General features: G+C 48.1%; 1 protein-coding gene across 3 annotated transcripts; it reads right to left on the bottom strand.

Moving 5' to 3' along the window:
- Positions 1–2,626: 2,626 nt before the first annotated feature.
- SET (SET nuclear proto-oncogene) lies at positions 2,627–17,307 on the bottom strand. Of its 3 annotated transcripts, none has more exons than XM_032257482.1 (8): positions 16,598–17,307; positions 7,665–7,722; positions 6,877–7,019; positions 6,426–6,529; positions 6,209–6,322; positions 5,253–5,423; positions 5,015–5,161; positions 2,627–4,383 (listed from the first exon to the last, which is right to left on the bottom strand). In XM_032257482.1, the coding sequence occupies exons 1-8, from the start codon at positions 16,707–16,709 to the stop codon at positions 4,360–4,362; spliced, it is 873 nt and encodes a 290-aa protein (XP_032113373.1). In that variant the 5' UTR covers positions 16,710–17,307; the 3' UTR covers positions 2,627–4,359. The 3 variants fall into 3 exon arrangements, with proteins under 3 accessions (XP_032113373.1, XP_032113375.1, XP_032113374.1); XM_032257484.1 differs by lacking the exon at positions 16,598–17,307 and adding an exon at positions 15,393–15,453; XM_032257483.1 differs by lacking the exon at positions 16,598–17,307 and adding an exon at positions 9,242–9,676.
- Between the last annotated feature and the right edge of the window lie 4,350 nt (positions 17,308–21,657).

The following is a 21,657-nucleotide window of genomic DNA, read 5'->3' as shown; positions in this document are numbered from 1 at the left end:
CATGGCAAAACCCCATCTCTACTAAAAATACAAAAAGAGACAAAATTAAAAATTAAAATTAAAAAAAAGACAAAAAAAATACAAAAAGAAATTGGCCGAGCATGCTGGCGTGTGCCTGTAATCCTAGCTAGTCGTGAGGCCGAGGCAAGAGAATCCCTTGAATCTGGAAAGTGGAGGTTGCAATGAGTTGAGACCGCACCACTGCACTCCAGCCTTGGTGAGAGTGGGATTCAAAAAAAAAAAAAAAGAAAGAAAACCAAACCTGTGTTTCTGAGACTAAGTGAAAGCATTAGGTAGTTATAAAGCAGTACTGATAGATTATCAAATGAATCCAGAAACACAATTATTCCAGACAACTGACATCCAAAGGATCCCAAAAACCCATGTCGGAGTGAAAAACTCACATATCTTTTGGGACTCATGCAGCTAATGCAAGTGGAACAAGTAGGACGGATGTAAAGCAAATTTCTCAGCCAAACACGTCTGGGTATTCTGTGGGCTACTTACACTTGACATTCCAGAAGCCAGAGTTCAGTGCAAATTTGTAAGGGTATTACAGAGGTCAGAGAATCCATATAAAATAAGTCTTTTTGAAATCACTAAAGAGAGGCTGGGTGTGGTGACTCATGCCTGTAATCTCAGCACTTTGAGAGGCTGGAAGTGGGCAGATCACTTGAGGTCAGGAGTTCAAGACCAGCCTGGCCAACATAGTGAAACTCCATCTCTACTAAAATACAAAAATAGCAGAGTATGGTGATGTGCACCTGTAATCCCAGCTACTTGGGAGGCTGAGGCAGGAGAATGGCTTGAACTTGACAAGTGGAGGTTGCAAGGAACTGAGATCATGCCACTGCACTCCAGTCTGGGGGACAGAGTGAGACCTCTGTCTCAAAAATAATGAAATCATTGGAGGAACAACCACAGGCCGGGGATGGTGTGGCTCACCTCTGTAACCCCAGCACTTGGGAGGCCAAGGCGGGTGTTTCATGAGGTCAGGAGATGAGACCATCCTAAGACCATCCTAAGTAACATAGTGAAACCTGGTCTCTCCTAAAATACAAAAAATTAGCCAGGCGTGGTGGCGCACACCTGCAGTTCCAGTTACTCGGGAGGCTGAGGCAGGGAATCACTTGAACCCAGGAAGCAGAAGTTGCAGTGAGCCGAGGCAGCACGACTGCACCCCAGCCTGGCAACAGGGGGAGACTATATCTCAAAACAAACAAAAACCCGGAGATGGGGTCTGAAGCAGGATTTACGGTTTTGAAACTCCATGTAAGGACGCCTTGCAAGCTGCTGCCCTCCATCCTAATTCATGCAGTTATTAAATACCCGTCACAAGCCAAATAAAGCACAGCTTGGGAAGAACACAGCCCCTTCCTAAATAACCAGTATTACTCTTCTGTCTCGTTTTAAACAGGGTGTTCTTGCTCTGCGGCCCAGGCTGAGGGACAGTGGCAAAATCATAGCTCAATGAAGCCTCAATCTCCTACACTGAGGCAATCCTCCTGCCCCAGCATCCCAAGTAGCTAGGATTAGCCTAGTGCCACCACATAGGGCTTTTTTTTTTTGGTAGTGATGGGATGTCCCTGTGTCATCCAGGTTGGTCTAGAGCTCCTGGACTTTGGCTATCCTTCAGCCTGGGCCTCCCAAAGTGCTGTGATTACAGGCATGAGCCACTGTGCTCAGCCTCTTATCAAATGTCCTTGAGAAAAGGAGCTGAGCCCTTTCCAATACACACTAAGGACCAGCCAAAGAACTCTTGCTTAAACACAAGGCACGCTGGCTACAGTGTAGAAATTTTTCGGGACACTAAGGTTGCCATTTTGCTTTCTCACAGCCTAGTTCTAAGATTTGCAGATATCAGGGGCACCTTGGGAGATCACAATAGTTGAGAGTGAACTATTAAAGGGCTCCCAACTTTTAACATTCCCCAAAATAAAGGAACATTGTGACCTGTAGCTTGACAGCCCTAGAATCTTGCCAGCATGTAAAACCACTAGTTGTGGTTAAGTTTTACTGGTAAATTTGTGAAAAAGTATCACAGGCTTAAGTGGATATTGATTCAAATGACTACAGTGGCCACACTTATCCAAGGAAGGTACGTTCTAAGACACCCCAGTGGCTGCCTGAATACCAATTCCCATACAATTTTTCCTATACATACCTGTAACTTAATTTCCAAATTAAGCACAGTAAGAGATTAACAGTATAGGTCAAGTTTGACAATTATACTGTACTATATACTATATTCACATGTATAAATGTATACTGTATGTGAACAGTCTCAGAATATCTGAACTGCGGCTGACCACGTGTGGCTGAAGCTGCAGATAACAGGATCCACCGAACTCAAATTTTGTTTCTAGTGAGAAGTCCTTCTGAAACTTGAAAATGAAAATGCTATACTCAACCTATCCAACTGTTTACTATATTCCAAATAATAGATATTTGTCCTTTACTTCTCCACTGACCAGCTCCAAACTTTCCAAACCGACGCTATACCATTAGAGCTAACCCCCGCTTCCCCAGTCCCTCATAATGTGAAGACAAAAAACTAGCACATTTTCTAAATCCAATAGCAATTAACATTTCTCTATAACACAAGGAGAATGACCCCAGTCCAAAAAAAATCTTTACGTTCCTTTATTGGAGCAAGATTCCTGATCGGTATACAGTGATGTATTTACTAAACAGAGACCTGTGCAGAAATTACATACTATCCATCTAGATAGGTTGTTACACTTTTGCCTATTGATGGAATAGTTCCATTTATCAAGTTTTATACATCAAAAAGCTTTTGAATTTCACCAGACTGTCCATTAATTCACCTCTGAAAAAGTGGCATTTAATTTCAGCTACTATTATTTTACAGCATTAAAAAGCTTATGCATTAGGGTGCTTCTCTGCACAATGGCATTGAGCAGACAGAGCTGGGTCCATTATCCCACCCAGATTCACACGGTCACATTTGAGAGCGTTATACCAGAAAGCAGGGACAGTTACTGCCAACCATCACAGACTCCTTCCTCTGAGAGCCTGTCTCCTTGGCCACATTTTATATAGCCAATGAAGACATGCCAGCAACTGTCCCATGTATAACTTGGCATTAGAGCACCAGGTCTGATGGATGGTGGTGGCAGGCACTATTATTTTATATCCAGGTAAACGGCCAATTTTAAAAACTGCCACTTGGAGATAAAAATCAAGGGCACAATATACTCAGAAAGTATTGAGCAATCTGGTATCCCAAATGATGTGAATACTTTCAGAAACCAACGGCAAATTGTACCCACATTTCCCAGCTATGGAGATAGCGATACATTGATTCAGATCCCATTACTCAATCCACATAGCCCTGAGGTCATCCTGCAAAGTGCGTATCAAAAAATACGAAGTTAGGGTGACAAAGTTTGACAGTGATGTTATACAAGTCAAACTTGGAAGGTCATAGTAAGCATACCTATGCTGAGAGAAAAGCATCAAATCCTTTGTGTACACATTTAGTTTTATTGTAACAAAGCAACTTGTACACTTTTAACGTTTAAAACTGAGCATCATCTTTCCTTTCCAGTGAAACAAAAAGAAAATTTAAAAATAAACAGGAACAAAATTACAATAGAGAATGTCAATTCCAAATAAGATCCTACAGGTTCTGCTGATTCTCCCATTGAGTGGCAGGGCTCAAGTCATCATTAGGAGAGAATTTATTTTAAAAGTGTCATCTTAAACTGCAAGGATGTCTGTCAAATGTCACAATTAAACATGCCAAAGGAGAAGCCATGTTGTCAAAATGCCCACTTACCCCACCCAAACATCTCAAACCCACCCTTTGCTGACCTTCTATAACCCCATTTTTTTAAGTTTTTTTTCTTTTTTTAAACAAGAGAAAGTAGACAGATACATGTTGGTAAATGCTAACTGTCCATATTCACATAGAGACACAGTGTACTCTCTGAGCCCAATATACAGAGAAAGGAGGAAAAAAGCTAGAATTCTATGCACTACTACACAGGGGCCTAGCACCCTCCAGCTTCCAGCAGAGCGAAGGGAGCAGGTTTTTCTTTTTTCCCACAGAGCTCGGTGGTGGTGATTCCATACAGTTTTTGTTAAGACAGGAAGGGATAAAATGAATTTCAAACAGAAAGGGGTAGAGACTCTTTTCCCATTGTATCCTGCTCAAGATATTTCCCCCAAAATAAGTTGAGAACCATGGTGTAGAGAAAAGAGACCTCAAAAACAGGGTGACTGAGCACAAGAGGGAAGAAAAAAAAAAAAAAAAAAAAAAAAAAAGACTGCAACTTGCTCCCAGGGACTGGAGAAAATTTAAAAAAAGGAAGGTTGGAATCCATCAGTGTTCTATTAGTCATCTTCGCCTTCATCCTCCTGAAAGAAAAAGTGGGCAGTTAATCTTCAGGATTAAAGCTGAGACTACTTGTTCGCTTTCACATGGACCACACTGGACCCCAAAGAACATACGCTCTGGGGTCACTTCATTTTCTAAACCTGAAAGTCAGCTGCATCGGTTCGATTGAAAGACCCATGATGTTTCTTCAGATAAATTAGTAACTTTTCAGCTCTAACCAAATCAGGCACATTTCAGATCAAATAATCCAAAATAAAACCAACCTATCCTAATTTGACTATTCGGGAATTTTGCAGTTTGTCTAAAATATGTGGAGTTTTGTTATTTCAGCAATGTCAGAATTTGACCAGCTACACTACCTACATCGCTTAAGTGTTGGCTAGGGAAAAACAAGCTTGGGTGGTGAAAAGACTAACCAAAAGGGGGAGCAGGGGGGAAGAAAAACTAGTTAAACGTTAGTACCATGAGCTTATCAAACATTTCCTTAATTCTTAAAAAACAAAAAATGGCTCATCTTTTCCCCACAATCAGTTCTGGTCAGTTTCATCACACACACTATATATATGTATATGCATATATATATCTCCCCCAAAACAACATAGTGAGTTCTTTAAAGTTTATCTTTGTGGGCTTAGCCAAATTTTCTTTTACCTCTCCTTCCTCCCCTTCATCATCATCTTCATCTTCTTCACCTTCATCCTCATCCCCTTCTTCATCGATATCTTCTAATCCTTCCTCCTCTTCATCATCATCATCATCTTCTTCTCCTTCTCCTTCTTCATCATCCATATCAGGAACCTTAAAAAAAAAAACCCAAGTTACCTCAAGGACTCATTTTTAAACAAATGAGACAAATACAACCTTGAATAAATGAATTATTTCAACTTACCAAGTAGTATTGTAATGGGTTTGGCCAAATATCATCTTTGATGACCTCTCCTAATTCATCAGCACCTGCATCAGAATGGTCAGTAAACCAGGTAAAGAAGCTCTCTGGTTCCTCATGCTGCCTCTTCCTGCTGGCTTTATTCTGCGTTTGACTTGAACGTTTCGTCAAATCCTAAATGAATACACGAAGAGCTTTTGACACAATCTCTCCATAACACCCAAACTCCCAATAATTTAAAAAATAAGATTTTCCCCAAAAGTGAAGCAAAACAAACATCTGTATAATACCTACACTATTACCTAAGAGCAACTGTAAAATTATACTAAATAACAATGGTACTGAATCAACTAAATTTTATTTTCCATAAAATTAGTTCCATTTTAATAGCCACTAGCACAAAACATTATAAATATTTAAATTATGTCTTACTACCCAAATATAGATGTAAATGAATTTTGAGAAATGGTAAGCTGGCCGGGCGTGGTGGCTCACGCCTATAATCCAAGCACTATCACCTGAGGTCGGGAGTTCAAGACCAGCCTGACCAACATGGTGAAACCCGGTCTTTAAAAATAAGAAAGGAAAAAGAGAAATGGTAAGCTATTTGAAGACCTCAGTCACCCTTGCAGAAAAGCAAAAAAAATTTAGTCCAGTTTTCAATTCTTTAAACTTGCACTGGATTTTTTTTTTTTTCTTTTTGGGGGGGGGGGGGGGGGAAGGGAGGGTCTACGTGACCTAGGCTGAACTCCTAGGCTCAAGAGATCTTCCAACCTACAGCTGTAAGCTCTAATGAGAACTCTAACCTATTGTTATATTTGGTTTCAGTACACTGGAACATTTTACATTTTAAGGTTTTGCATTTAGCCACATGACCAAATTATCAAGCACTTGTAAATGGTTTAAATTAAACCAAAATAGGTGAAATGATTTTTTGTCAATAATTCCTCAAAGCATACCTTTCCAGATTTCCATTTGATTTCGGTGGACTTTGAAGATGGATCACCACTCTCATTCAGATGAAATTCTTTGGAGAGAACTTTATTTTCAAAGTAAGGATTTTCATCAAAATACTGTAATAAATAATTAGAAGATTTAGACACACAAACAGCTCTTCCAACCAAAGCTCACATTAATTTCCACACTGGCAAATAAGATTAAGTTAGAGATACTTACAAAATCTATTCTGTAACCTGATTTAATATCTTCAAATTCTGTCACTTCAACTCTGGTCAAATAATGCAGTGCCTCTTCGTCCTCCTCCCCAAGCAGGGCAGACACTAGGCCAGAAATTATAGGTCAGCTGAATTTTCAACAGGCAAACATTAACAACAATTTAAATGCTTCCTTTAAAATTTTTCCAAACTTAGTGAGCATCTTTATTTTTATAAACCCATTATTAACTAAAGGCAATTGCTCCATGCCAGACTGTCACTATCTTTCATCAAGCACTTAGAATACAGCTTCTCCTAAACAGAAAAGAAAGCAATAACTGCCAAGTCGTTTCCCATCTTTGAGGGTTTCAACCTCTGCATACAATCCAGCATGTTGGACTAAGCCTTCACCAAGCTTCCTCAATTCTAACAAACACTATTTATCCTTTAACAATGCACTGTCCAAAACATACCTTGTGGATGGTTGACAAATGTTGTTACCCAAAAATTTGGGATTTTGGCGATCAATTCTGACCTCTTCTGAAAAAATGGTTGGCGGAGTTTGTTATATTTCTGTTCTACTTTCAAAATCTCCTCACTGGCTTGTTCATTAAGTCTGAAGCAAAAAGAGATATTGACTATGATAGTAGTTAACAATCTAAAAAATTGGTTGAGATTACAGAATGTGTGTATTTACTTACTAGCTTTGGAACTATGCAAGGTACCAAATTGTAATAACCATTATTACCTAGTTTAGACACTCAAGTCAAAACTAAGGTGGCAATTGTCTGATTTATGAATAAACACTCAGTAATGACTGTAAAGAGTGCCCAAACAACATTCCGGTAACATTGTGCATTTACTTCACCTATTATTTCCAAGCCAATTTCAATTGTTTCCCTCAAGCATAATTTCTAACTAAAGTGGCTAATTCAGTAACAAAGTGGCTAATTCCGTAACAAAGTTGTAAGGCAAGCTAAAGCAATCACTGATGCCACATTACTTAACTATCAGAAGACCCACACTGCAATTCAGACAATTTTTAGACTTTGAAAGCAAAACCCAGACCTCGCAAGGTTAATATACTTTCAAAAACTTTGTACAAATACTACACTAAAAAAAACACTGAATCTACATGTTTCCAACCAAGTTAGAATCACTTCCCCTTTGACAGGGGATAGATGTGAACATAGTTTCAATGATTACTGGGCCATTAGACATGTCAGAAAATTTCTCCAAAGTATATTAATAAAAACGTTACCTGTCTATTTCATTTTGTACTTCATCAATGTGTTCAATTGCTTCTTGCTGTTCTTTTTCTGCAAAAAAGGAACAAAAAACTTAATTCCAATTAGAAGATAAATTTACCAAGTTTTCTAGATGTTAATACTATAATATTCCAAAAGCCATTTAAAAAAAAAAAAAAGCCTACTACAAAGGTAAGTGTTCCACATGTTCATGCTTGTGACTGACAAATTTCTTTTTAATTAAAGACCATTCACACGTCATGCTATCTGCTGGATTACTCAGAAATTGGTTTTCTATAGCGTCGTTTAGTTTCCCTATAACAAACAGATCGTTAAGGTTTCTACTATGAAAGATACAGAATAACCTTATTCAGAAGTCTTCACGTTTATAATTTCACATTATACACTTGCAAGAGAACAGTAGCAGCTGCTAACTAAAATATGGAAACTAAGCCCATGACAATGATACAAATTAGGCCATCACTACCATCTATCAATGGTAAAACCGTCTTTCACAGAAAGTTGACGATTCCGCTATTACAATGAAGGCAAAAGACACGCCTACAAAGACACGAAAGGCACCGGGCACCCTTCTACACACTGGCCTTCGCCTTCTCAGAATATGAACCCCTACAACCCAATTCAGGCAGGCAGACTTCAGATGCGGCCCCACACGACTTTGGAGCACTTACTGGGAGCAACTGTAAGGTCAGAAAATCGTGAGGCACAGAAGGGAGAGGAGGAAAAGGGGGTGTGCTCTGGAATACGTGCCCTTTTGTCCCGTAAAGACTGCAAACCCTACAAAGCTAAGTGGGTGTGAAGGGGGCAGATCGCGCGGTTCATTTCCGGTAATCATCCCGGGATTGGCAGCCCCCCTGCCGAGACAGTCTCCTCGGCGGAGGCCAGCTTTCTTAGCCATTTCCAAGACCCCCGATCCACTAGTCGCGGCGCCAGGCTTCTCCGCACGCTGGCGCGACGGGGCGGCCGCCCCACGTGGGGAGTGCGCCCGGGCCGGCCAAAGCATCTTCCCGGCCGGCCAAGGCCCAGCGCGCGGCCGGCCGCGTGCTCCCCGCGCCCCCACCCCGCCCCAGCTCCAGGCAGAAACACCGCCGGGACCAGTCTCCGGGCGGGGGTTCTGGGGATGCCGCCGCGGGCCGGGCGCGTACGGGAACCGCGCGGGAGGTAGGGCGCGGGGCCGCGTCCGGCCGCACCATGTGGCGGCGGCGGCGGCGGCTGATGGGAGCGAGGCATCATGGCGGAGCACAATAAAGAGAGGCTTCTCGGGAGGGAGGGAGGGGGAGGAGAGCGAGGGAGGGGGGAGAGGAAGGGGGGGTCTCCTCCGCCCGCGCCGAGCAGGCCGCAGCGCCCCCGCCTCGCAGAGCCGGCCGCCGCCGCGGCGCCACCCAGGCCCCCCAGCCCCGCCGCACACAAAAAAGGGCGCCGAGCTCGCGGGCCCTCGCCCGGCCGCGCCGCGCACCACCCCCCCGCCAGGCGCCCCCTGCGCGCGCCCCGGGCCCCGCCGGCGGCCTGCGGGCCGGGGCGGGCGGCGAAGATGGCGGCGCGGGCCGGCCCCCGAGCTCCCTGCTCTCACCTGAGGTCTCGTCGGCCCCGTCGTGGTTGGAGTTGAGCTCCTTTTTACTGACTTTGGCCGCCGGCGCCGACATGGTGCTGCTCCGCGGTCGGGGGGGGAGCGGGGAGGGGGAGAGAAGGGAAGGCGAAGGGGGCGGGCAGGCGGCTTCCCCTCACGCCACACGCGCGGGCGCCCGCTCGGTCCGGCCGCCTCCTCCCGGCGCTTGCTCGCTCTCCCTCCCCCTCGCTCGCTCGCTCGCGCGCGCTGCCCTCGCGGCCTGACGCCGAGGGACGGGCTGGGGCGGCGTGCCGGGCCGCGGCCCGGGCTCCTGCTCGCGGAGGGGAGGCGGAGGCGGCGGCGGTAGCTGGCGGCGGGCGGCTCGGCTCTCTCACTCGCGCTCGGCGCTCCAGCCAGCTAGCTGCTCGCTCTCCCGAGCCGCCTCCTCCTCCACCTCCTCCTACGGCGAGGGGCGGGCGCAGGGCGCAGGCGCGCCAGGCCCCACTTGGACGCTCCGCCTCCGGCTGGGGAGGCTCGCGCCGCGGCGCCATTGGCCCGGGCGGCGGGACCAGGGGGCGGAGCCGCGGCGCGGAGACACAGGGCCCGGCGAGAGGCGGGAGGAAGGCGCGCGGCGACGCACGGCCGCCCCCCGCGCGGCGTCCCCTCCCCCGCTCTCCCCTCTCCGGCCGGACCCGGGACACTGGCGCGCGGCGGGCCGGGGGGCGGGGCCTCGCACGGAGGCGCGGGTGCCCACGGCCGGCGCGTCACGTGGTTCACAAGCGGCTTCCCTTCTCCATGGGGCGCCGAGAGGTGGGCGCCCGCTACACCGAAAGTGCAGGCCCGGCCTCACGTGGGGGCCCCGAACTCCACCCGGCCTTTCGGCGCCTTCCTCTTCGTGGAGAAGGCAGGGGGCACCCCCATCCTGGATGGCAGATGGGGAACCTGCTGGTCGGACTGAAACTCGGGCTCGTGTGCGAAGCCCCAGGCTGTGCAGTCCGCGCGCAGGGCCATTCCTGGGTTTTAGTCCAAGCCCTGCCCAGCAGGCTTGTACCCTTGAGCAAGTCACCCTTCCTCTCTGGACCCGTTTCTGTTATGAAATGATAAACGTTGCGACACTGAAGCTGGGCCACACTAAACTCGAAGTCCTGTGAAGGCAGGAAGATACCATATTAGTCCGCGGTGCCCAGCGCCTGCAAGAACCATATGGAGCGCTAAGTGCCAGTTTCAGCAACGCATGGCACGGTAATCTCACCGAGGCCCCACAGCAGCCCCTAACGATAGGCAGTTCTGTTCCCAGAGATGAAAGGGGCCAACAAGGTCTAAGAGGAGGGCCAAAACATTTAGTTTAAATACTTTTCAAGTAATGCGGATGCCTCAGACCCTGTCCCTCCAGCGCCCCAAGACATAAAACCATAAAAAGCCTGAAAAACCCTGATTAGTAGCATTTTGTTTTGTTTTGTTTTTGAGACAGAATTTCGCTCTTGTTGCCCAGGCTGGAGTGCAACGGGGTGATCACGGCTCACAGCAACCTCCGCCTCCCAAGTACCTGGGATTACAGGGGCCTGCCATCACGCCCGGCTAGTTTTTGTATTTTTAGTAGAGACTGGGTTTCACCACGTTAGCCCGGCTGGTCTGGAACTCCTGACTTCAGGTGATCCGCCCACCTGGGCCTCCCAAAGTGCTAGGATTACAGGCGTCAGCCACCGCACGGGCCAGTAGCATTTGTTTCAAAACCTGGCTGGGCGTGCAGTAGCTCATGCCTGTTATCCCAACACTTTGAGAGGTCAAGGCAGGAGGATGGCTTGAGCCCAGGAGTTCCAGGCTGCAGTGAACCGTACGGCAGCCACTGCACTGAAGCCTAGGTGACAGAGCAACCCTGTCTCTAAAACAAAAAACAAAAAATACCTGAAATCTCTCTCTAGACATTTGTAACCAGAACTTGGGGTTGGAATTCTGTCTTCCAGAACTCACACTTTACTATTGGCTCTTTTTTTGAGACCAAGTCTCACTCTGTCTTCCAGGCTAGAGTGCGGTGGTGCGATCTCGGCTCACTGCAACCTCCGCCTCCCGGATTCAAGTGATTTCCTGCCTCAGTCTCCTAAATTGCTAGATTACAGATGTGAGTCGCCAGGCCCGGCTAATTTGTGTATTTTTGGTGGAGACAGGTTTTCACCATGTTGGCCAGGTGGGTCTCAAATTCCTGACCTCAAGTCACCTGCCTGCCTCTGCCTCTGAAAGTGCTGGCATTTCAGGCAGGAGCCACTGTGCCCACCCCACTATCAGCTCTTAAAGCTCAAGCAGCATCTTTTATGTTCAAGACAGTGCATTGGTGAGTGATTAAAAAATGTAAAAAAAAAAAAAAAAAAAAAAAGGCATATGGTCTATGCACAGAGAGAATACAAATGCCTCGGAACTTTCCCCCAAAATCCAGAAATTCATCTAATCCCTCCTCCAAACCTTATTCTCAATTGACTCTAGCTCAATCAATTAATAGTTATCACAATTGGACACTTTTTTTTTGAAATGCAGTCTCTGTCACCCAGGCTGGTGTGCAGTGGCGTGATCTTGGCTCACTTACAACAAAATACAAGGTAGGTTTTAATATTCTCGTATCACAGATAAACTAAACGTTTTTTTTTTCTTTTTTTTTTTTGAGACGGAGTTTCGCTCTTGTTACCCAGGCTGGAGTGCAATGGCGCGATCTCGGCTCACCGCAACCTCCGCCTCCTGGGTTCAGGCAATTCTTCTGCCTCAGCCTCCTGAGTAGCTGGGATTACAGGGACGCGCCACCATGCCCAGCTAATTTTTTGTAGTTTTTTAGTAGAGACGGGGTTTCACCGTGTTGACCAGGATGGTCTCGATCTCTTGACCTCGTGATCCACCCGCCTCCGCCTCCCAAAGTGCTGGGATTACAGGCGTGAGCCACCGCGCCCGGCCACGTTTTTTTTTTTTTCTAGAAGGAGTCTCGACCTGTTCCCCAGGCTGTAGTGCAGTGGCTTGATGTCGGCTCACTGCAATCTCTGCCTCCTGGGTTGAAGCAATTCTCCTGCCTCAGCCTCCTGAGTAGCTGGGACTACAGGCATGCGCCATCATGCCCAGCTAATTTTTTAATATTTTTAGTAGAAGGGCTGGGCGCGGTGGCTCAAGCCTGTAATCCCAGCACTTTGGGAGGCCGAGGCGGGTGGATCACGAGGTCAAGAGATCGAGACCATCCTGGTCAACATGGTGAAACCCCGTCTCTACTAAAAATACAAAAAATGAGCTGGGCATGGTGGCACGTGCCTGTAATCCCAGCTACTCAGGAGGCTGAGGGAGGAGAATTGCCTGAACCCAGGAGGCGGAGGTTGCGGTGAGCCGAGATCGCGCCATTGCACTCCAGCCTGGGTAACAAGAGCGAAACTCCGTCTCAAAAAAAAAAAAAAAATATTTTTAGTAGAGACGAGTTTTCAGCATGTTGGCCAGGATGGTCTAGATCTCCTGACCTTGTGATTTGCCCACCTCTGCCTCCCAAAGTGCTGGGATTATAGGTGTGAGCCACCATGCCAGGCCTTTTTTTTTTTTTCTTGAGACGGAGTTTTGCTCTGTTGCCCAGGCTGGACTGCAGCGGGGCAATCTCGGCTCACTGCAACCTCTGCCTCCCAGGTTCAGATAATTCTCCTGCCTCAGCCTCCTGAGTATCTGGGATTACAGGCACCCACTACCACTCCAAGCTAATTTTTGTATTTTTTAGTAGAGATGGGGTTTAGCCATGTTGGCCAGGCTGATCTCAAACTCCTGATCTCAGGTGATCTACCCACCTTGGCCCCCCAAAGTGCTGAGATTACAGGCCTGAGCCAGCCATTGCGCCCAGCATAAACTTTGTTGCAAGTGGCAGAACTAAGATTCTAAACCAAGTAGCAGTTGGCAAAGCCCTTACCTTAAGACACTGTCTTTCAAAATTTTTTTAAATTAATTTATTTTTTCTTTTTTTTTTTGAGACAGAGTCTTGCTTTGTTGCCAGGCACCAGGCTGGAGTGCAGTGGGATCTCAGCTCACCGCAACCTCCACCTCCTGGGTTCAAGCAATTATCCTGCCTCAGCCTCCTAAGTAGCTGGGACTACCGGCGTGCGCCACCAGGCCCAACTAATTTTTGTATTTTTTTAGTAGAGACAGGGTTTCACCATGTTGGCCAGGATGATCTCGATCTCTTGACCTTGTGATCCACCCACCTCGGCCTTCCAAAGTGCTGGGATTACAGGCGCTGGCCACCGCGCCAGGCCGAAAAATTTATTTTTATTTACTTATTTTTTGAGACAGAGACTCCCTGTGTAGCCCAGGCTGGAGTGCAGTGGTGCAACCACAGCTCACTGCAGCCTTGACCTCCTGGGTTCTGGGGATCCTCTCACCTTAGCCTTCTGAGTAGCTGGGACCACAGGCAAGCGCCACTGCCACTTTGCCTGGCTAATTTTTATTTTATTTTATCTTTGTAGAAACGAAGTCTCACCATGTTGCCCAGGCTGGTCTCAGACTCCTGGGCTCAAGCCATACTTCAGCCTCAGCCTCCCAGAGGTCTGGGATTACAAGAGTGAGCCACCACACCCCGCCTCAATTTTTTTAATGTGACCAACAGTCAGCAGTACTTTTGACATTATGACCTAGCACACACAAACCAAAACTTACCCTTACCAAGGGTGATGTGATTCTAATTTCCTATTTAAAATGCAGGTCAACCCCCCACCAAGCTGATTTCAGGACCCACTCCTCCTGGGATGAATCTGTCTGAGAACACTGTGCCCAGGGCTGCTGCTTCCATCCTCAAAGCCTGACCCACAGTGTCACTCCTGACCCACAGTGGAGACTAAGTGCCTGATCTGACCGTTTCCCAATCACCTGCAGGGGTCCCAGGGAACCCTTAATGCCTTCTGCCGGGGCAGTGGGCTTGCAGGCTCCCTTTCTAGTCTTCCAGCCCTCCCCACCACCTCTCTGCCCCTCCTTTCCTGCCCTTCCCCACACAGTGCTTTTCAAGATAAATGTGAGGAGCACACTAGGAAGTTGAAGAGAAAGAGAAAGCAAAAGGCCCAGGGGTGTCAGTAAACTGGGGCGAGCAGTGGCCACACTAAGAGGTTTATTCACCCTCTGCTCTCCCCCTGTCTCCAGCAGCCAGTAGCTCTGCATTCTCTCCTTGGCCTCTCCCCTCACTCATAATTCCTCTCTCTCCTCTCTCCTTCCCTTCCTGGCCCCTTTGTTGTTTTGTGCCCCCACCCCACCCTCTTGTCCCCCAGGCTGGAATGCAATGGCACAATCTCAGCTAAGTGCAACCTCCCACTCTGGAGTTCAAGCGACTCTCCTGTCTTAGCCTCCCAAGTAGCTGGGATTACAGGCGCGCGCCACCATGCCCAGCTAATTTTTTGTATTTTTAGTAGAGACGGGGTTTCACCGTGTTGACCAGGATGGTCTCGATCTCTTGACCTCGTGATCCACCCGCCTCAGCCTCCCAAAGTGCTGGGATTACAGTCTTGAGCCACCGCGCCTGGCCCTGCTAACTGTACTTTTAGTAGAGATGGGGTTTAGCCATGTTTGCTAGGCTGGTCTCAAACTCCTGACCTCAGGTGATCTGCCCACCTTGGCCTTCCAAAGTACTGGGATTACAGGCATGAGCCACCGCGCCTGGCCCCAGCTCCCTTTGAAGAGGAGAAAACCCCACTGCCAGAAAGACTGGAAGAGAGAGAGGCTGGAACCCCACAGTGCTACAGCGTCCCAAGTGCAGACCAAAAATATCTCCAGGGCCTGGAACATTCCCCCCCACCCACACACACACACATCCCTTTGAGCCTCCTTGTTCTGATCTGTAAAATTGAGTTGTCCACAGCACACAGTTGTCGGGATAGAGAAGTACTTGGAATAGTTTACGGCCCGCCATCAGTGCCTAGTAAGCAGCAGGAGCTGAGATTTGGGTTTAGGTGAACCCCTTCACACCTTTCCATCCCTTCCCGTCCTGTTAATGCTCCCAGGAAGGAGATCAGGGGCACTCGCCCACATTTTGCTGCCCACAAATGCACTCTAGAGCACTGATGATGTGCTAGGCACTGTCTAGTGCTTCCCTTGGATTTCAGCCTCACAGCAAGCCTGGGGGTTGGTACAGTGGATCCCATTTTACAGAAAAGAAAACAAGCACAGGCTGTTTTATGTGACTCACCCAGCAACACAGCTTTCAAGCTGGGCAGGAGGTCTCTGCATCCCATGTGGAAGCCAAGGGACTGAGAGCCAGTAAAGCTCCAACAGGTCCACACTGAGCACTAAGGTAGGACTCTTTGTCAGTGCTCCTTCCATCGTAAGAGTCAACCACCCTTAGCCAATCAAAGCTTCCTGCTTGCTCGCAGGCCTCGGCCCTATCCACACCCAGCCCCGGAAGGCTCCACCACAACCCTCCCTCTTTGAGCCAGACCTAATCACCAGAACAGTCAACTCTGTATCCAGCTCCAGCTACGTGTCCCGAAATGCAGGGCTCACCTCTAGGTTTAACGCGGGGAAGGACAGGCACAAAACTGATGGTTACAATTTAATGACACAAGGGTGGGGCAGCCTGACTCTGGGACTGCTAACGCCCAGGTGCTGGGGCTCACAGGAGAATAACCGCAGGAAGTGACTTTTCAGCCCAGAGCTGGAGGTGGTGCACAGGTAAGGAGAGGAAAGGGCAAGTGAGCGTCTAGGCCCTGAGGTCAGAGGGTATATAGTCCCAGGAGGTCAAGGTGAATGGTTGAGGGAGATCTCCAGGTGTGGAGTCTCAGTAGCGTGAACCAGGAGAGGTCGGCCGGGACCGGGTGGGCGGGACCCAGAAGTTTCTGAGTACCTGGCGGACTTGGGGAGGCAAGGGAGGGGTTTAAGCTGGGGAGTGGGCCACGTGATTGGCTACGCTCAGGCTGAAGGGGAGGAGGAGGAAGCTGGAAGCCAAGATGAGGAGGTGGCAGAGATTCAGGCCAGAGTTGTGGGCCGCCGTCGGCAGCAAGAACAAGAGAGGTGGACGGATTTGAGAGGTATTGAGGAAGAACCGCCAGGAATCAGGGATTTGGCTGGATGTGGAGGGGTGAAGGAGGGGCCTCAGTCTGGCTGCTAAGACCGCTTGCCAAGAAAGGGAGCCCCAGAGGAAGGAGTCTGGGGACTGAGGAAACAAGCTGGGGGTTAGTGTTGAGTTGGGGGCAGGGATGAGCTCCCGTGCGCTCCTTCTCCCAGTCTGGTCCCTTCTGGTTCTTTCTTCACGCAAACTTAATCCACCATCCCAGGCTTAAAACCCTTCGGGGGAGTTTAGGGGTCACATCTCAAGAGGGCTTGGGGGAAAAAACTCAGAGAGTCAATCCTTGCAAATCCCTTAAATCTCCGATAAAACTCAGCACAGAAACGTACCTCCCTTCTTCGGCAAGCCTGCAGAGGCCGATGTCTCCTCCAGTCCCTGAGCAGGAGGTGGTCTTGGTTTCTTCTTTTGAGGCGGGAGTGGAGACTGGCGTTTGGGGGCCATGCTGCTGGGGAAGTCCGAGAACCGGAGCACAAGTCTTCTTGCGCGTCCGGAAGCAGGCAGAACACTGAGACAGCCCCAGGTGCCAGCGGTTTAAATCTGCCTGGAGCCGCCCTGCCTTGAAGGGATATTTACATGACAGTGGGACACACACCCCAGCCCCCTCCCCCAGCCTCATCCCACCCACCCTCCAATCAGGAGAAATTTCTTTTAGTTGCTCTTTGCCTCGCTCTGCAGGGGCACTCAGGGCTTTGGGGGAGGGGGCAAGTTCTTCCTTGAGGAGAGCAGTTCTGTACTTTCTAGACCTCCTGGTTTCACGTTAAACCCCTGCCTATCCCCCAGTTCGTTCCCGAACCCCCAGGTAGGCAGGCCTGCCCCTGCTGAGAACTTATCATCTTTTTTTTTTTTTTCTTTTGGACTCCAGAAGATTTAAACACGTGCTGTTGCCTCACCTAAGCTTGGAACATTCCTCAGTAAACCACACCCCCACCGCCCCGTCTGGCTAACTCTTTCCTGACCTCCCTGTCTCTGCTTGAAAGGATAGATTAATGTTGAAAAAAAGGATTTCCCAATCAAGAATTACAAAGGAATTAGATGCCTGCATTAAAAAAAAAAAAAAAAAAAAATTACAAAGGAAGAGGGAAAAGCTGGAACCTTGGAGGAGACTTGGAGTATCCATTCACTCTTCACTTATTTCAGAAAGGGATACAAGTTAAGTGTTAGAAGAGTGTTTATTTTAGCCAGGCGTGGTGGTGGGTGCCTGTAATCCCAGCTACTCGGGAGGCTGAGGCAGGAGAATCAGAGAATCACTTGAATCCAGGAGGAAGTGGGTACACTGAGCCACTATCATGCCACTGTACTGCAGCCTAGGCAACAGAGCGGAACCTTGTCTCAAAGACTTTTGTTTTTTTAAGACAGGGTCCCATCCTGTCGCTGAGGCTGGAGTACATTAATGATCATGGCTCTCTGCAGCTTCAATTTCCCAGCTCAGGTGATCCTCGCACCTCAGCCTCCCCAGTAGCTGGGACTACGGACTTCGCCCCCATGCCTGGCTAATTTTTCGTATTTTTAGTAGGGACAGGGTTTGGCCATGTTGCTCAGGCTGGTCTCCAACTCCTGAGCTCAAGCAATTCACCCACCTCAGCCTCCCAAAGTTCTGGTGTTACAGGCATGAGCCACCACACCAGGCCAGAATAATTTTTACACTTACTAATTTATTTATAGACAGAATCTCACTCTGTCGCCCAGGCTGGAATGCAGTGGCATGGTCTTGGCTCACTGCAGCTTCTGCCTCCAGGTTCAAGTGATTCTCCTGCCTCAGCCTCCTGAGTAGCTGGGCTCCTGCCCCCACGCCCAGCTAATTTTTGTATTTTCAGCAGAGATGGGGTTTCACCATGTTGGCCAGGCTGATCTTGAACTCCTGCCTCAAGTGATCCGCCTGCTTCAGCCTCCAAAGTGCTGGGATTACAGGATTACAGGCATGAGCCACCTCACCCGACCCAGAAGAATTTTTAGAAAGCCACTTGTCTGGAGGTCACAAATGCCCCTGTTACTAGGGGTCTGTCAGGGAATAAAAATGAGTAAGGCATGGGGTGGGGGTGGGGGGTGGGGGATGCTTAAAATAAAATGAGTAAGGCAAAAAACGAAAGCACAACAACTAATGGAAGGTAGATTGGTATAACTATGGCGGAAACTCCATGCCAAGACTACCCAAGCTGAATGTGTGCACGCTTTGTCACTGCATCTCCAGCAGATATGCATAAGGTGCACTACTGTGTTCACAGCAGCAAGATTCATAACAGCCAAACTGGAAACAATGCAAATGTGTGTCTGAGGTAGAATGAATATACATTGTGAGATATTCAAGCAAAGAAATGTTACAAAGCGGCCGGGCGCGGTGGCTCAAGCCTGTAATCCCAGCACTTTGGGAGGCCGAGGCGGGTGGATCACGAGGTCAAGAGATCAAGACCATCCTGGTCAACATGGTGAAACCCCGTCTCTACTAAAAATACAAAAAATTAGCTGGGCATGGTGGCGCGTGCCTGTAATCCCAGCTACTCAGGAGGCTGAGGCAGGAGAATTGCCTGAACCCAGGAGGCGGAGGTTGCGGTGAGCCGAGATCGCGCCATTGCACTCCAGCCTGGGTAACAAGAGCGAAACTCCGTCTCAAAAAAAAAAAAAAAAGAAAAAGAAATGTTACAAAGCAATGAAAATAAATGAATGACTGGTATAGAGAATGACGTGAATGGAGCCTACAAACATAATGTTGAGTAAAAGACACAAGACACAAAATAGTATACTTCTGTGTGATTTCATTTGTATAAAGTACAAAAACAAGCCAGGTGTGGCAGCTCACGCCTGTAATCCCAGTACTTTGGGAGGCTGAGGTGGGCAGAGCACTTGAGGTCAGGAGTTCCAGACCAGCCTGGCTAACATGGTGAAACCCAGTCTCTACTAAAAAATACAAAAATTAGGCCGGGCACGGTGGCTCACGCCTATAATCGCAGCACTTTGGGAGGCCGAGGCGAGTGGATCACGAGGTCAAGAAATTGAGACCATCCTGGTCAACATGGTGAAACCCTGTCTCTACTAAAAATGCAAAAATTAGCTGGGCATGGTGGTGTTCGCCTGTAGTCCCAGCTACTCGGGAGGCTGAGGCAGGAGAATTGCTTGAACCCAGGAGGCGGAGGTTGCGGTGAGCCGAGTTTGTGCTATTGCACTCCAGCCTGGGTAACAAAAGCAAAACTCCGTCTAAAAAAAAAAAAATACAAAAATTAGCTAGGCATAATGGCACCCACCTGTAATCCCAGCTACTTGGGAGGCTGAGGCAGGAGAATCACTTGAACCCGGGAGGTGGAGATTGCAGTGAGCTGACATTGTGCCACTGTACTCCAGGCTGAGTGACAGAGTGAGACTCCGTCTCAAAAATAATAATAATTAATAAATAAATAAAATAAGCAAAATTAACGTACTATTAGAAGTCTAGAGTCTTGGGGTATAATGGTATGTGGGAGAGAGGTCACTGAAAGGGGACATCAGGGGACTCTGGGGTCCTGGTTATACTCAGTTTCTGGATGGGGCTTGCGAAGCTAGTGTATTTCATTCATGAATCTTAAGTTTCTCAGATTTCTTTTTTTTTTTTTTTTACATGGAGTTTCAATCTTGTTGCCCAGGATGGAGTGCAATGGTGTGATCTCAGCTCACTGCAACCTCCACCTCCTGAATTCAAGCTATTTTCCTGCCTCAGCCTCCAAGTAGCTGGGATTACAGGCATGAGCTACCATGCTGGCTAATTATGTATTTTTAGTAGAGATGGGGTTTCTCCATGTTGGTGAGGCTGGTCTTGAACTCCCAGCCTCAGGTGATCCACCCGCTTCAGCCTCCCAAAAGTGCTGGTATGCCGGGCGCGGTGGCTCAAGCCTGTAATCCCAGCACTTTGGGAGGCCGAGGCGGGTGGATCATTAGGTCAAGAGATCGAGACCATCCTGGTCAACACGGTGAAACCCCGTCTCTACTAAAACTACAAAAAATTAGCTGGGCATGGTGGCGCGTGCCTGTAATCCCAGCTACTCAGGAGGCTGAGGCAGGAGAATTGCCCGAACCCAGGAGGCAGAGGTTGCGGTGAGCCGAAATCGCGCCATTGCACTCCAGCCTGGGTAACAAGAGCGAAACTCTGTCTCAAAAAAAAAAAAAAGTGCTGGTATTACAGGCATAAGCCACCACACTTGGCCCAGATTTTATATATACCTGTGTGTGTGTGTGTGTGTGTGTGTGTGTGTGTGTGTGTGTGTGTGTATACACATTTTTTTTTTTTTGAGACAGAGTTTAGCTCTTGTTGTCCAGGTTGGAGTGAAATGGCATGATCTCAGCTCACTACAACCTCTGCCTCCCAGGTTCAAGTGATTCTCCTGCCTCAGCGTCCCATGTAGCTGGGACTACAGGCGCCCGCCACCATGCCCAGCTGATTTTTGTATTTTTTTAGTAGAGGCAGGGTTGTACCATGTTGGCTAGGATGGTCTCGATCTTTTGATCTTGTGATCTGCCCACCTCAGCCTCCCAAAGTGCTGGGATTACAGGAGTGAGCCACTGCACCTGGCTATGTATATCTATTTTTTAAGATAAGGTCTTCTTCCCGGTTGCCCGGGAAGAAGGCTGGAGTACAGTGGGGCAATCATGGCAGCCTTAATTTCCCAGACCCAAGCAATCCTTCATCTCAGCCTCCCAAGGAGCTGGGACTACAGGTTACCAACACACCCAGCTAATTTTTTGTATTTTTAGTAGAGACAGGATTTAGCCATGTTTCTCAGGCTGGTTTTGAACTCCTGGGCTCAAGCAATTCACCTGCCTCAGCCTCCCAAAATGCTGGGATTACAGGTATGAGCCACTGTGCCTTGCCGATTTTTAAATTTTTTTTAATGAGAAACCACAAATAAATAAATAAATAGGCCGGGCGCGGTGGCTCACGCCTGTAATCCCAGTACTTTGGGAGGCCAAGGTGGTTGGATCATGAGGTCAAAAGATCGAGACCATCCTGGTCAACACGGTGAAACCCCGTCTCTACTAAAAATACAAAAAATTAGCTGGGCATGGTGGCACGTCCCTGTAATCCCAGCTACTCAGGAGGTTGAGGCAGGAGAATTGCCTGAACCCAGGAGGCGGAGGTTGCGGTGAGCCAAGATCGCGCCATTGCACTCCAGCCTGGGTAACAAGAGCGAAACTCCGTCTCAAAAAATAAATAAATAAATAAATAAATAATAATAATAATAAATGCATTTTGAGGTCTGGGTGAGGTGATTCACTCCTGTAATCCCAGCACTTTAGGAGGCTGAGGGGGGTGGATTATGAGGTCAGGATCTTCATGGGTGTGCTAAGGTATGGAAGCACAGGCCTGTAATCCCAGCTACTCTGGAGGCTATAAGGCTGAGGCAGGAGAATCACTTGAATCTGGAGA

This window comes from Sapajus apella, unplaced genomic scaffold (assembly GCF_009761245.1).
Source record: "Sapajus apella isolate SASKATOON/1434 unplaced genomic scaffold, GSC_monkey_1.0 scaffold97, whole genome shotgun sequence".
Classification (NCBI taxonomy): domain Eukaryota; kingdom Metazoa; phylum Chordata; class Mammalia; order Primates; family Cebidae; genus Sapajus; species Sapajus apella.
Note: the sequence above shows the minus strand (reverse complement) of the source record. Positions and strands in the feature narration are given on the sequence as shown.

What these genes read in the sequence shown, in the direction of transcription:
- SET (XM_032257482.1), bottom strand. Translation starts at nt 16,709, where the DNA reads ATGGCCCCCAAACGCCAGTCTCCACTCCCGCCTCAAAAGAAGAAACCA. An exon ending in AGGCTTGCCGAAGAAGGGAG is followed by an intron (nt 7,723 to 16,597) that starts GTACGTTTCTGT and finishes CCTTTTTTGCAG; the next exon opens with AAAAAGAACAGCAAGAAGCA. An exon ending in GTACAAAATGAAATAGACAG is followed by an intron (nt 7,020 to 7,664) that starts GTAACGTTTTTA and finishes TTTTTGCTTCAG; the next exon opens with ACTTAATGAACAAGCCAGTG.